At 41.5% G+C, this 16469-nt stretch overlaps 1 protein-coding gene across 1 annotated transcript in view; it reads left to right on the top strand.

Moving 5' to 3' along the window:
* LOC140516158 (protein bicaudal D homolog 2-like) overlaps nt 1–11441 on the top strand; it is a 28610-nt gene extending 17169 nt beyond the window's left edge. The window contains exons 5-9 of the mRNA XM_072627132.1: nt 1361–1783; nt 5786–6793; nt 7916–8067; nt 9201–9372; nt 9922–11441. Coding sequence (XP_072483233.1) covers nt 1361–1783; nt 5786–6793; nt 7916–8067; nt 9201–9372; nt 9922–9945 — 1779 coding nt within the window. The 3' untranslated portion in view covers nt 9946–11441. The remainder of the gene's footprint in view (nt 1–1360; nt 1784–5785; nt 6794–7915; nt 8068–9200; nt 9373–9921) is intronic.
* The last annotated feature ends 5028 nt before the right edge of the window (nt 11442–16469 follow it).

Genomic DNA, 16469 nt, shown 5'->3' with positions numbered 1-16469 from the left:
AGAGTTCTGAATTCAAGCAAGAGGGGCTAATAGGAAGCAGCAGCAGGAATGGAGCTTGATACCTAGCCACAGACTTGTAACCAAGAGCTCTCTGTAGACTTTCAGCCCAGAATCAGAAGTGGCCTTTGGCTATTTTTTTCTTTAAATATTTGTTTTAAATGCCAAACCTAAAAGTTCATGAAGATTAGCACTCCTGCATAACAAGTAGAATAGAAAAAGAAGATTGACATCCAACCCAGCACTGCAGCTATTGCTTAGAGTTTCCCTTTACTTTTAAGTATAAGATATATTGCAAAACTATCCTGCTTTTCCTCAGTTCCTTCTGCTCTCTTCTGTACATTTTAAAAAATGCTCCAATGGCCCTCTTTTATTTCTTTCTAAAAACCTTATTGCTGTCACCTTCTCTCTTCTCCAACTTCCCCCCCTCCTACAACACACATGCATGTGAGCACATTTACACATTCACACTCACCGCGCACACACAAATTAAAACAGAACCCTTGTAAAATATGCATTCAAGTAAAACAAATTCTCACATTGACCACCTCCAAAAATGTATGTCTCATTCGTCACCTTATGTATAATTACCCTGGTTCTGTTTTCCGCAGTACATCAGTTCATACAAGTCTTCCCAAGGTTTCTTTGTCATCATTTCTTACAATGCAATGATCATGTTCTGTTGCACTCATATTCATGCATTTGTTCATCTGTTTTCCAAATGATAAGCTATACATTAGACTGAGTTCCCTGAGAGCTAGGATTTTTTGTAATTTTGCTTTCTTTTTAAATCCCTGACGCTTAACATAGTGGTTGACAGTGACTGATACTCGAATTGACTCCCTTTGTTTCCAGTTCTTTGCCATAGAAAAGAGCTACTGTACATATATTTGTACATGAGTCCTCCTCATTCTTTGATGTTTTGGAGTTATTGGCCTGATAGCAGTATCACTGAGTCGTAGTCACAGTTTGGTGTCTTTGGAACATGGTTCCAGATTGCTTTTTAAAATGGCCAGACCAATTCATACCTCTACCAATTAGACATTAGTGTGCCTGTTTCCCTGCAACAGTTGCAATTTCCCTTTTTCATCATCCTGAAGGATATGAGATGGAACATCAGAGTTGTTGTACTGTGCATTTCTGAAACTTTTTGTAATTTGCAGCATTTTGTCAGACGATTGTTGAGAGCTTGCATATCATCCTTTGAGAACTGCCTGTTCCTATCCTTTGGTTCTTATCTATTGGGGAATGTCTGTGATCAGGGCAGTTTCTAGCATAAATAAGGTGAGGCAAAATTCAGAACTCATGAGCTGCACAGGATAAGTAGTTGTTTTAGGAAAAGGACATTTTCTTTTCATTTCAGGTGGAGTATGAAGGCTTAAGACGTGAAGTTCAGAGGAGAAATGAAGAAATTGAGCTTAGAGATAGTCGTCTGGCTGAAGTCACTCGACAGAAGGAGATCTCTGACCATCATCTAGAGGAGGCCTTGGAAACCCTCCAGAGTGAACGAGAACAAAAAAAGGAGCTGCGCAGGGTGCTGTCTGGGTACATCAATACCTATGATTCCTTAGGGACTCTGCCGACAAATTTCGATGGCCTGAATCATTGTAATGATGACGACCTGGCCTTTGGCTACAACAATCAAGTCTTCAGGAACCCCAGAGAAAACATGGTGTCCACGCTTCAAAATAGGAACAGCTTCAGTTCCCCTCCTGGTTTAGTGTGTGATCTTTCGAGTGAGCTCAGTTTATCAGAGATTCAGAAACTGAACCAGCGGCTTGTGCAGGTAGGAGGGCTCTTTTCTGTGTGTTTGTCAGCTAGGCAGCATGAGGATCTAAACGTAAATGAGCCTCTTAGGAGAGTTTAGAACAGCAATGCAAGATGGCAAAATTCTTCTGAGAAGTACTCAGCTGGCTTTCTTTTGCTGAGCTGTGTATAGCCTTCCTTCAGTGGTACAAGTAAACAAACAAACCCCGTGGCCTTAGTGTATCTTTGTCTCCAGGTCTTTCAAAGAGGAGAATAGGTGAGGAGTGCTAGTAGGGCTCAGCTGTGGCAGAGTCACAGCTATGATCTGCAGATATGATGAAAGGGGAATAGAATGTGGAAATGACTTTTGCTGAAAAAAAAATGCAGACATCTGGAGCACGTCTTAAATGAACCAGTGAGAAAAGACCTTCGAGGTGGTCGAGGAATTTTAACCTTACCCCCCGAGACTTTTTGAAGAAACAAGATGCCCTCAGTGTTGCTCTCCTGACGTTTGGTAAATCATGTGATAAATTCTTAGCCATTTGACTACTCAGACATTTTCTTCAGAGAGATTTATGTGAAACATCTTGTTTCCCATACTTCCATGGGTATTCTGACCTCTCACTTATTCTTGAAAAAGCTTTAAGAAATTAGTGATTGGTAACAATAGTTCGGTTTTTCAGGTCCAGGTAATCAGGTTTAAGATGAATTTGCAACTGCCTATCTCTGAGTCTGTTCCACTTGAAAACGTGCATGGCAGTAGTAAATGTTTGTTAAACTGAGTTGACTTGATTAGGAATATTCTGGGCTGAACAGTTTTTGCTCAATCAAACTGAAACCAGTGTGGCCCATGACGATAAATGAAACGTATCCCAGCATAGCATCGTTAGATAACTAACTAGCTGGCTAGACAAATGAGAGAGCAAACATTTATGAAACGTCTACTATGTTCCAGACACTGTAGAGAGTTCTAGGGATACAAAGGCAAGAAAACAAGACAGTGTGGGCCTTCCTGGAGTTTACTTTCCAGTGGGGAAACACATTGCCACAAAAGGATAGTGGATCACCTTAGCTTCCCTGCTCTAAAAGAGCTAGATTAAAGTACCAAAAACTTTTGCTCTTAAGTAGATTGGATAAAGAGGCAGGCACTAGAGAAGGCAGGATGGTACACTGGAAAGAGCCCTATTTCAGGAGTCACAGGCTCCCTGGGAGGACCCGTGTTCAAATCTTGCCTCCAGCACTTATGACCTGTGTGACTCAGTAAGAGAGAATCTAATTATGACCAGATAATCTCTGAGTCCTTTCTACCTCTAGATCTTGAAGTCTTAGAATCTGTCCCTTTGCAGAAACAGGCCTCCCATCCCTTGTCTATTGCTGGTAGCATTTGACTTAGCCTGGCTCTAATGTCTTAAAAGCATCTGAAAAAACAGTTTGTCAGAAAGTGGTGTCTCTACCATCCCGTGATGGGAAAAGCTTTTTGCTAATGAGAATGGGACCATAATGTGCCTTGGCTTCTAACCCACTGAGTTCTTGTAGCTGCTGATATTTCATTTTAACAGTGAGTGAGTCAGAGGATTATTTTTTAAAAGAATATTTGCCTCTGGAAAATTACTTGCCTCACTCTAAACTATTCCCACTTTTGTGGCAGAAAAAATGTTCTTCTGCAGCACAAATAATGACTCTTTAGCAAGCCCTTCTTAGAGTCAGAGTCCTGGGATGGAGGCTGAAGGTCCTTTTCTAGTGCAACCCAGGGAAGGGCCCATGTAAACAGGCCTCTTAGTGCTGAGGAACTAATGTCAAGTTGACTCAGGTCCATACTAGCTGGCACAATTGAATTTAACCACGTTTCTTCTACTGTAGTGGGACATTGCTGAGACTTTGAAGTCAAAAAATGACTTTGAAGACAAGGCATAGCTGGCCACAAGCAGTAGTATGGTCAGTCAGGAAAGCCTCAGGTGGGTCAGAAGTCAGGTCCAGGACAGTCAGTTCATGTGAGGAGGTTCAAGTAGCCTCCCTAGAGTCTAGATAGAGAAAGGCCAAGTTCTGAGGATTCAGGCTACAGGAGTAAACTTTAGAGTAAAGAATCCTTGACCCACCAATTACCAAGCAGGGGAACAGGAAAGTCTTGCTGGAGAAGGTGCCTTTCGAAGGGAGCATCACAAGAATTCCTTGGACAAACAGGAGGCAGACTACGCCAGGGGGAGACACAGGAGTCCAAATCAGGGCCAGGAGAGTCATGTAGTCTGACGGGAGTGGAGAGTGTTTGGGTGTAAGTCCCAACAGAGAGTTCAGAAAAGGGTTGTGGTGACAGGCCATGGGGGCCTCGAAGAATGACAGCTGGAAGAGTGGCCTTTTTGTTCACTCTTCCCTCTGCAAACCATCCTTTAAGAAAGTCTTGAGAAAATGTTCTTAAGTCACAGACAGGTGTGACTATCTTACTCCCTTGATCCAGAATCTATAGGGGCCTCCTAGTGCCTTGAGGATAAAAACAAACTTTGTAGGTTGACCCTTAAAGCTTTTCCCATGTCCACAAAGTTCCAATAAACCCTTATCTCACAATATTTCCCATCTTGTCATCTATATCCTAACTAGACTGTACCAGCAGGTGTTCCTACTTTCAACACTTGGACCCTAGTTCCAGGAAGATTGATCTGATTTGCCCCAGGGATTAAGGTTCTGTTTTTAAAGTTTCCTAGATCACTTTTCAAGAAATGTCCCTCAGTTCCATTATTGGTACTGGAACGTACTGATTAGGATATGTGTGGCAGCCACTCAGCAGGACCCAAAGTCGGTGAGGGTAGGGCTTCTTTTCATGTTCATCTGTGCACCCACAGTGTCCTGGAAGATTTTATTTTCAATTTTATTTTATTTTGTTTCACTTTCTTTTCCCAGTTCCTTTTTTTCTCCTTTCCTTTCCTTTCCTTTCCTTTCCTTTCCTTTCCTTTCCTTTCCTTTCCTTTCCTTTCCTTTCCTTTCCTTTTTCTGGCCTTCTCTTCCCTCCCTTCCTTTCCTTTCCTTTTCTCTTCTTTTTTCTTTTGAACAGAGGAGTAACACCACCAGATCTGTGCATTTGAAATATTCCTTTGGCCTGCGGAGCAGAAAAGAGAGATCTGGGTAGCTAATAAAGAGAGCGGGAATTATTAACATGATTACTGGGGGAATGGAGAGCATAGGAGACTGATGCAGATTTTCAGAGGCAGAATCAGGAAGACCTGGTAGCTGACTGGCTAGGAAAAGTCACTAAGACAGAAAAGTCCAAAGTTGACCCCAGGGTTACCACCTGGGGGTCTGTGTGTGAATGGTGGTACCACCAACAGAAACTGTGAATTCAGGAAGAGTAGATGCTTTTTTCCCCTTCATGGAATCACAGGATTCTGAATACGAAAGTGGCCTCAAATCCTTTTAGTCCAACCCATATCCCCCAAAGGACTCTGAGTGCAGCTTGCTTAAGACCTCCATGGAGGGAACCTGTCACCTCTCAGGGCAGTCAGTTATTCTTTGGGACAACTGTCTGCCTTTCCCTGACATTGAGCCTCTTTCCACCTTCTCCTCTGGGGCCAAATAATAGAGAAAGTCTGAGACCTCTTCTGTATCACAGCTCTTCAAATACCTGAAGATGGCCATTCTGTTCTACCTCACCCAAGTCTTTTCTCCTTCTCATTTCCTTCAACCATTCCTTATACAGCATGAACTCAAGTTCGTTCACTATGCTGGTTGCCCTCTGCATGTTGTCTGGCTTCCTTACTCTGTGGTGTAAAGGCCACAAAAGTTTTCTCTCCCCCCCCTGGATTCTGTCTTAATCTTAAGTCAAACAGAATACCCTTCCCCTTCCTCCCTCTCCTTGATACCCTATTCTAAACATACAATGAGGATAAACTCTAGAATCTCAGAGGTTGGACTAGATGACCCCTAACACACTTGGGAATTTTTATCCATGAAGAAATCCACTCCACCATGTATCAGACAAGTGGTTGTTCATTTGAAGGCCAATATTAGAAGGAAATTTAATTCCTGTTTGAATTTCTTTGCTTTGTACCTTCAGGTTGATCATGAAACGTCATGGCTATTAAGGAGTATAAAAGAGTTGCAGACCCAGCTTGATAGTACGAAGGATGCACTTTCTGTACAGCAAATTCAAAATACCTACCTTCTTGAGGAAATCCACACTTTAAACAGACGGTGCGGCACTAAAGAAGGGGGTTTGCTCTTTGGAAAAGATGGAGAGAAGAGTGGTGGCAGTGAACTCCATAGCCTGGAAAATAAGTGTGCGGCGTCAAACTGTTCCCAATTAGCGAGGCTGAAGACAGAACTTCAGGAGCTACATCAGAAATACCAGGATTTTGAAGCCAGGTACAAACAGGTGGAGGCCTGGCAAGAAGAGTTTCAAAACCTGGCAGAGCACATAAGATTCTGGGCTGAATCAGGTAAGCAGAAGCAAGAGATCCTTACCAACCCAGAGAAGGAGCTTCAGGCTTCGAGGAAACTGTCATCAGAATTTCAGAGCAAACTGAGCCTCACCCAGGAGGAGCTGCAGGTGATTACTGAAGATCTGGCCAACATGTATCACCAGGTGTGTGTCTGCAACAACCTGTTACCTGATAGTGGTCTGTTGGATGGCTATAAAGATGGCCAAGAGGCCCCTGACCATACCTGCAAAAGGCATGCCAGTGATGTTGTGGCCAATGCACGTATGTGCAGAAGCCAGTCTGATGATCTCTTTGTGAAAGCCTTATTTAGCCCTGAGGCAAGCTCCGTGGAAAGTGGCAGCAGCAACCAGGCCGTTTGTGATTCTCCTTGTGAGTCTGATGGAGAAGAGGATGACAAGGAACCTGAGAGTCTTTCCAACCAAATTTCCATCATTGGAAGTCAAGTGAAGCAACTCCAGACAGCCCTGGCGATCTCACTGGGCAACAAGTCCATTGAAACCATGTCAAGAGAGTTGAAGGACAAAAATGCTCTTGTTGAGGAAATAATGGAACTGAAGTCTTTGTTGAACACTCAAAGAGAGCAAATAGCAACTCTCAGGACTGTCTTGAAGGCCAGCAAGCAGGTAAGCTATTGGCAATAATCTTGGGCACTTTGGATACTACACAGCCATGTCACATTTGCCTCTGGAGCAGAGGCAGAAAAAGACATGCTATGAAATTTTAAGGACTCAAAGATGACTTGTTGTCAGGTTGGGAAAAGCAGGCATCCAAAAGAACATTTTTTTCTTTTTCTTTCTGAAGTTCACATGTTAACTTGGAAAGATATAAGGAATAGTTCATTTTTTCCTATTTCTGCCACTTTAAGGTTTTGTTACCCCAACAAAGTACAAAATCCCTTGCCAGTGCCTAGGTGCAAGTTATTACTTGTCATCCCCAAGGTCTATAGTGATGGGAATTTAGCGATCTTGTGTACTAGGCCCCAGGGTAGGTTCATCTTACATTTTTGATTAACATTAGGAACTATAGTTCTGCCTTCCACATCTTGACTTTTTCTGTTGCTGTTTTGCTATATCAGGAGTTGGCATAAGCAATTTAATGGGAATTTGGGAGTAGTTTTGTGGAATCCGCAGATGACACATGAAGGCCAGCAGATGACACTGAAAAACTGTAGAACCGCTGAAATGCATAAAATGTATATAGAATATTATATAACATCAACATATTTTAATGATTTATTAAGGTAATGATTCAGACTTTTTCTCTGGTACAGAGGGAAGACCAAAAATTTTTATGTGGATTTTCCAAGATCTCAGGGTACCGTGCTCCTAACCCCCTTGATATGAGATAACTGTAGTGGGTTAAGAGTCAGTAGCTAACATCATGTAAAGTATGTTGAGAAGTTGGTTCACTTGGTTGATAAAAGCAAATCACTAAGCATTTGTTAAGACGTCCCTTGTGCCAGCCCCTGTGCTGAGGTGTAGGGGTACAAAAACAAAAACCAACTTAAAAAAAAAAAACAAACCAAAAATACGATCCTTGCCCTCCTGGTATTCACATACTGATGGAATAGCCAGCACACGAACAACCATGTCCGTGCAAGATAGACAAAGGGTAAATTGGACTATCAGAGGGAAAGTATTAGTATTGAGGAGGGTGGGGGAGTGCATTGAACCTCTGGAGGAGGTTTTGGAAAATTCTGCATTGCAGCTTGCCAGTAGACTCATATTCTTTTCACTCTCCTCTAGGCTGCTGAAGGTGCCCTTTCCAATATGAAACGCAAATATGAAGATGAGAAGCTTGTGGTGGCAGAAACCATGAATAAATTGAGGCATGAGCTGAAAGTTTTGAAAGAATATAGTGCTAATTTTTGCTCCCTTCGGGCAGTGTTTGCCAGCAGGCAAGTTTCAGTTCTGCCTCTTCTAAAGTTTCCAAAACTCCCCCAACACTCTGGTGTGAGTGGACAACTATTTCCTGGTTGTGAGGAAACACACAGCTTGGGACAAGGGAAAGATTTCCAGTTCTGGGTTACGCTAATGTGGGCACCTGCCCCCAAGCTAATCTATGCAAGTTTGGTTGTATGTGTGACAAAGGGAGGAAGGAGAGATCTTACACCTTTTCTTCCCAGAAAAGACAATGCACACGTAGAGCTGTTCCTGCTCATATTATCTACACTTCCCATCACTAGTCTAAACATGAGACACTCTGTGAAAGAACCACCAAGTGGGAATTTGGTTCTGACTTTGGGAGTCACATCCTGCGTGATAATGGGAAGATCAATTGCCTTAGTTCCCTTTTTGTTTCTTAACTGTCCTGTACTCTTAGCATGGTGTGCTACATGATCGCTTCCTTGTAAGCTACCTTCAGCAGGAGGTGTATTCATATGAAGACTCAATACTAAAGCACTGAGAGAATGTTAAGGGAATGACACAGGTAACCATGGTGTTTGACCTTGCCTAGGAGATTTCTTAAAACCAAGGTTATTTTTGACTGTGTTTCCTCATGCAGGAGGGTTTTTTTTCAGTCAGAAGGATGTAGGAAAGAGCAATGGACCTAGGGTTTAGCCAGGTTTGCACTGTGGTTTGTGCTTATTAGATTTGGGATCTTAGATGTGTCACATCCTTTTTGTGAGGTTTCCTTCGTTTGAAAAATTGACGTAACAATGCTTGATTATCCAACTCAGTGCTGTGAGAAAAGAGCTTTGCAAACTTTAGAATACCATGGAGAAAGGAGTTGTTATTAACTTATTTACTGAGTGGAAGCTTTCCTTGAGACGGCAGTCTCCAGCCTTTTTGATGCAGGGTCTGATCCCCTCCTTCATTGAGGCAGTAACGAGTGGAGAACTGTGTTCTTTACAAGGACAAGGAAACAACACGGCAGCTGCTCACTTGTGAGCGATCCAGTTGGTCCTTGAAGATAAATGGGTTGAGTGGGATTGCCTGCTTGGGGACCCATGCCTGAAGGGCGACCAAGATGTTTAGGTACAGTGATTGGTGGGAGGTGCTGAACTGCCTTTCTGTTCTTCTTTTGCAGATGTGACGAATATGTTTTGCAGCTTGGTGAAATACAGCAACAGCTTGCTGCTGCGGAAGATCAAAAGAAGACGTTGAAATCTTTCCTGAGCCTAACAATTCAGCAGAAACGGGCACTGCTCCAGTGTTTGGAGACACTGGAATCACTGTTCCCTGTGCCACTGAACAGCCAGGTAAAGCTTGTTTCCAACCCTTAAGGGGGACCGTTGAAAAGTAACTGGGAATGACATGTTTCCTCAAGTATGGAGCTAGGAGGAGTGGGAGAGGGGTGCTTCCACACAGTGAAGATTGTGACTTAGGGTAGCTGGTCAACTTTTCACTGAGTATATTTATCCCCATATCTCTACCCTGGATGAGATTTTTCTCAGAAGTGTGTTTTCAATCCTTGACTCAAGAACTCGTCCCTAGTCAAGCTGATGGTGTGTGCCTACTTCCCCACTCCATAGGTCTTTAATAATCTTACTTCGCCAAATAATTGACTTTTCAACATCTTTCTAAGTTGGCTGCTGAATCCTGTGGCCTTGCTTGGAAGGTATCTTTAGTGTGACATAAACTTGTCCTGATATATCTCTCCTCTAGCCATAGAATAATGTGGGAGTGAGACTTCCCTCTCATTTCTCAAAATAAGTGTAGAATTTTATATGATGAGATGTTGAAAATATTCCATCACAGCTGCTTGCCTAATTTTCATTGCTATGTTTTTATGTTGCTTTGCTTCTCAGTCTCCACCAGCAGTAAATGAATAGCATAAAGAAAGAAGACCCCCCTCCTCGTGTTTCCAGGAGAGGAGAACGTCATCTTTGACAAGCAAACATATCTGCACAGGACTGGCATTAACCTTGAGATCATCTAAGTTATCAGCTTTAAATGGTTGTCCCAGAGTGTTGGATGTCCTTTGGGACGATATTTAATGTGTTATTTCAGTTACAGGAAGAACATCTATAAGTGTTTTGAAAACCCAGGCCATTTCAAAATGATGCTTGAGTTTGTGTTGTGCCTAAGAGCTACATTCCACTGAAGTATCAGAGGGGTTGTGGTTTGTTTTGAGTACTATTGTCCTGTGATTCCTTTGTGAAGAGTAGGGTATTCCCCGTTCCCCTGTTCATGGGTGTGCCTGTCTCTTCAGAAATATTAAAAAAAATACCGAAACTTGATGTCGCTCCTCTCCTATGACTAATTCCTGTTGGCGTTCAAGGCCATTTCAAGCATGACACAAAACCTTGCATGTCTTTATGTTTAAAAATTAGTTTCTGTATAATTGTACATTCACTTGGTGCTTTATACTGTGATAGAAATTGTCTGCACAAGTAGTTTCCATCTGTGTACTGTGTACTGTTATAAACTTTAAGAACTGTATTTGTGCAAATCCTAAATGGAATGTATTGTTGTAGGGGTTTTTAGGCAAATAGCTTTGTCATCCAAGGCCCCTGAATATGGGACAAGTATTTGGGATGCTTGATAATGCTGGAAGTTTCTTAGATTCTTGAGTACAGAGGGCTATTTTTGGAAAAGGAAGGTTGCAAATGCTTGACTCTTTGTAGGTGAAAGCCATCTGAAGCTCAAAGAGAGTACATTGTTAAATTCAGGGATTAGTCAAGTAACCCTAGTAAGGGGCTGCTTTATGCAGTTTTAGAATTGTACATTTTTTGTGGAAAGTTCTCTGGGTTTTTTCCTCCTCCAATCCAGTACCTTTAAAGTTGGGAATTTACCACCTGCAGTCCTTTATGGGATTCTTTAGACTCTGCCTGTATCTTCTCTTGGGGAATGAAAGTTACATGGTGGGACACTGAGTTGTTGGAAATGACGTTATTTTGGGAACCCATTTTTTAAGCATCTTTAATAATAGAAAACCATTTCCTCTTCCTTTCCCTTCTTAAACCGCATGTTGGGTATGGAGCAATCATCTGAAGAGAATTGGTGACTTGAAGGGCAAGTGGTTCTATCAACCACACACCCCCAAATGCTTAGTATTAGTTTGTGAACCTTTGAGTATTTTCAGTACCAGAATGCAGCTGGCTACAAGGGGCTACAAGCTGGCTACTAGATATGCTCGGCAAGAGATAAGGAAGTTATTTAAATGGAATGAAAGTATATATAGATATATTTTAATGGAGATGTTAAAATATCTATTGTACTTTGTGTATGCAGTAACACTCTCTAAATCGCCCCCTCAATACAAGGCATGTTGAAGACTTTTGTGTAAAGTATTAAACTCATAAATAAATTGTATTAGTTGTCTGCATTTCTGGTTTTCTGAGCTTGATGTCTTTATATTTAAGACTACTGACTCATTACATACAAGCTCCATTCCAATACAGCAAATAGTAGGAGCAAAGAGTAACAAGACCAAGGGGCCTGTTATTGAGGATATGCCTAACTGGGAAATGCAAGCAGCTTTTCCATTTGCAATGAATGCTGATTTCACCTGTAGCTTATATCCAGAGACACTTGAGCCTGGTGGAATGAGACCAGATGCCTTCATCTTCCCCTGGTCACTACTATAGAGTACTATCCAGGATGGTCTCCTGATTGGTTCGTTGTCTTTTCAATTTGTTTTACAAAAGACCAGGTCTTGCTAACTACTTTTCCCATCGAGGGACCACAGCGCTTTTTGACCACCATGCAAAGCCCTCCCTGTCTCTCTCTGTTCGTCCTGCGTTTTCAAGGAAGAGCATGACATCAGAGAAATAGTGAAATGACTTGCACTTGATTTTGTTTTGAGTGAGGGAGAGCTGTGTACGGTCCCCAGCCTCACTTTCCCTTCTGGGTCGTCTGGATCCAGTGACCAGATATTCATCAGGATGACTGGAGAAGGCCCAGCATGCACTAGGAGAACTTGACCTACTCAGGTACTCACTTAGAGTGAGGTCCCCTCTTCCTTTTCCTCTGCAGTGAAGGGAAATTTCGATGGCCAGAGGACGGCCATGTAACTTGGGGTTTACACATCAGATTCCTTCCTTCCTTCCTTGCTTCCTTGCTTCCTTGCTTCCTTCCTTCCTTCCTTCCTTCCTTCCTTCCTTCTTTCCATTTGCCAAAACCTTAAACCCACAGCACTTTGAAGCTCACACCTTGTACAACAATAGGTCCCTACCCAAACTCTACTTAATGCCCCTTATGGGGACCCTCCTGGCTTCAGAGTGATTATCAAGAGAATCTACTGCACTTTCCTTCCCCCCTGCTTTTACTTACTTAATTTTTTTTTGCTCATTAAAGGGGCCATTCACTGTTTACTTCTAAAAGAGGCCTGTTACCTGAATGGGCATTATGTTACTCTGATGGTGAGTACCCTAGAAGGTACTATCATAACACTAGGAAAACAACATAAATAATCATATTAAAAACAAACATCCAGACCTACATAATCTCAATAGATACTGGCAAAAGTCTTTGAAAAAGCATATGTTTATGCTGAAAGCCCTGGAAAGTATGGCCACAGAAAGGTATTAAAAATTAACAAGCATCTATCTGCATCCAAAAGCAATCATCATGTACAATGGGATACACTAGAATCTTTTTCAATAAATACAGAGGGAAGCAAAGATACTCACTCTCCCCACTATTATTTCATATAATTCTGGAAATGCTTGCAAAAGGAATAAAATGAGAAGGGAATAAAAATAATAAAGACAGGTGAAGGGAAGATAAAAGTTTACCTACTTGGAAAAACCCAGGGAATCATGAAAGATACTAATTGAGGGAATAGATTCCACAAAATTGTAGGCTACAAAAGAGATATTTATAGGCAAACAGTCTTCATATATCATAAAGAGAAAACACAACAAACAGTAATGGAAATGGAAATTCCATTTCAAATCACTACAAAATTCATAAAATATCTGAGGATCTGTGTCACAAAGAACACAAAAATCTTGTGTAGATTCAAATACAAAGCAATCCTTAAAAGAACAAAGCACAACCGAAAGAGCTGAAAAAATATTCAATGTCCATGGTTAACTTTGCCAATACAATACAAATAACTATGCCCCTCCAAATCAATTTGCAGTTTTAATTCTATGCCAATCAGATTACCAAGATGATACTTTACAAAGTTCCCTAAAATAATAGTGGGAAAAAAATCAGATCTAGAATATCAAAGGAAATGATAAAAAGAAATTGAATAGGAAAAAACCTATCAAATCTCTCTGATATATAATCAAGTCACGTAAACAGTTAATAAATATAAGCCCAATAGCCATTCTCCAGTAGCTAAATTGTCAAGACAGGAAAAAACAGTTCTCAAAAGAACTGCAATATATTCACAATCACATGAAAAATGCTCTAAATTATTGATATAATGTAGAAGTCTGAGGTTTTAGCTCACAACCTGCGAATTGGCAAAAATGACCAAAAATTGGCAACAGTCAACACTGGAGGAGTTGTGGGAAGATAGACACACAAAGACATTGTTGGTGGAGCTATGAAATTGTACAACCATTTTGGAAAGCAAGTTGGAATCATGCAAATAAAGTGGTTAAAGTGCCTATTCCTTTAAACCAGAGACTCCATTACTGGGCTTACACCTCAAGGAAGCCATTGATAAGAAAAAAGTCCTCATTTGTCCGAAATATTTATAGCAGCGCTTTTTATAATATCTAAAATTTGGATGTTCCAAAAGTACGTGCCCATCAGTGGTAGAATGGTTAAACAAATTGTACATGAATGCAATGAATTGCTACTGTGTGGTCAATACTACCAAAATTATGTATGTGATGAATACAGAGAAGCATGGAAAAATCTACATAAACTGAGGCAGAGCCAAGGAAACTATCTACACCAGGTGAAATAAATGTAAACAGCAACTCAGCAGAAAATCAAAAGTAAAGAAAACAAAATTATGAAGATCAATCAGGATTTGAGTGAAGAGATATGAGAAAACACCTCCTCCCCAACATCCAAGGACAGCGTCAGGAAAAGGAAGGTCTACGTGGGCAGGGAAGGCTTCTCCAACTCCTCAGGGAGTATCTCCCAAGAGCTATTATCTCCACAAATAACTAGTATTAAGCACTGCTCTACCTCACTCTTTAAAATATGTATCAATATGGGAGGGAAATAAGGTTGAATAGAAGCCTCTTAGGGAAAAAAATATTCTGTGTTCCAATCATTTAGTCCATTTCAACGTCCTACCCTCTTCATGATTGTTCTCTTTGGACATTCTATCTCATGTTCCTTTCCTGTCTCACATTTCTGGGTACCATGTGCCCCCAGGAGCTCATACATCCCTTCTCCTAGACCAATACTCTCATGGAGACAACACTCTTGGAGTAGTTACGAGGAAGCTCTCTCCTTTCCAGGTTGAATTGAGATCTGCCTTCTTAAATTTTCCATAATCAATTCCTGTTTTCCTGCCACTTTTTCCCATCCACTTGCAATCTTTTGTCTATCTAGAGACTATAGAAAACATCATCACTTCTTTGTGGAACCATCATCTTGATACAGACACATCATCCCTTTCCCTCTGTCCCTGCTTCCCCTTACCCCATCTATGCATACTCTCACTCTGAAATTCCTTGTCACAAAATACATTGATTTCATTGTTGGAGGGAGCGGCTGTGGGCTTTAGCCCATGGCGCTTTAGTTTTGCTCCTCTACCTGCATTTCTGTTTCTCGAAACTCTGTTTACATCTATATTCCCTTACAGACTTTTGAAAAGTCATGTTTTAAAAAATTATTAAAAACTTTAAAGTTCACTTTTTTGAGTTCCAAAATCTTTCTCTTCCTCCTGCCCCTCCCTCACCAAAGGGGCGAACAATATGGTATACATTACAGGTGAGATATCATGCAAAACGTGTCTATTAGTCATGTTGAAAGAAAGCAAGAAAAATAAAGAAAGTTAAAGAGAAGAGGCTTCATTCTGTACTCAGAGACAATCAGTTCTCTCTCTCTGAGAAGTGGACAGAACTTTTCATCATGTTCTCCTGCTCCTTGTACACAGCAGCAGCAACACTGTGTGACGCTCAACTATGACAGACTTAGCTCTTCTCAGCAATACAATAATCCAAGACCAATTCCCAAAGACTGCTGATGGGAAATGGTCGCCACATCCAGAGAAAGAACTGTGGAGCCTTCTTGCAGATCAAAGCATACTATTTTCACTTTTTCTTTTTTTCTTTCTTTCTGCTTCTTCTTTCACAGCACAACTATTGTGCAAGTATGTTTAATATGATTGTACGTGTATAACCTATATCAAATTGTTTGCTGTATTGGGGAAGAGGTAGAGACAGAAGGGAAGGAGAAAAACTTGGAACTCAAAATCTTACAAACATTTACCTTGAAAGCTATCTTTCCATGTCATTAGGAAAACTACTCTTACGTTAAAAAAAATTTTTGAAATCTAAGCGTGACAAATAAAAAACCCAAAGTTGTCTTGGTTCTACTCATTTCATTTTGCATCAGTTCATGTAGTTCTTCCCAGGTTTCTCTGAAAGCCTCCTGCTCATCATTTCTTACAGCAAAATCGTATTCCATCACAACTATACAACACGATTCGTTCAGCCATTCTCCAACTGACAGTCATTTCTTCAATTTCCAATTCTTTGTCACCACAGAAGGAGCTGTTATAAATATTTTTGTACATGTATGTCCTTTTCCTTTGTATCTCATTTTTTGGGGGATACAGACCTAATAGTGGTATTTCTGGATCAAAGGGTATGCAGAATTTTTAGCCCTTTGAGCATAATTCCACATTGTTCTCAGAACCTCGCCCAGCCCTCACCAGGCATCCCACTCACCTGTCTCCCTGCAGTCAGCATCTTTCCCCCAAACACCCTCTCGGGCCATTTTCCCGTCCTCCACAGTCTTCACGGGCTCATTTCGCCTTCTCGTAAACGCCCTCTCCTGCTCATTCCCCCATCCCCCAAATAACTTCTGGGGCTCATTTCCCTCTTCTGCATCGCCGTTAGGAGCTGCCGTCAGGGTTTCCTGAGTGTGACCATTTGGAGAGCCGGGCAGGGAGGGAGAGGATCCCAGGGACCCGGCCTGATGCGCAGAGACCCCCTGCTGTGTGTGGCCCTCGACCCCTCTTCAGACCCGCGGGGATTTGTATACTCTTGTCCAGGAGGGCTCACATATTTCCTCTGTATGTTCACATAAAGGAATTACCCTCCATTCCCTCTCTCTGTTGCTCTTCAGGAGTACTGAATGATTCTCTTGAAAATGGAGTGTGTACCCACGTACGTATGTAAGGGTCTATGCACATACATAAATGTCTCAAATAATCCTATGTAAAGGACTCATATATTTCACCTATATGTGTTTATCTTCTTCCGTGTGT

The sequence above is a fragment of the Notamacropus eugenii genome, chromosome X (genome assembly GCF_028372415.1).
Source record: "Notamacropus eugenii isolate mMacEug1 chromosome X, mMacEug1.pri_v2, whole genome shotgun sequence".
NCBI lineage: Eukaryota > Metazoa > Chordata > Mammalia > Diprotodontia > Macropodidae > Notamacropus > Notamacropus eugenii.
The sequence above is the reverse complement of the archived record's forward strand: the minus strand, read 5'-3'. Positions and strand labels throughout refer to the sequence as shown.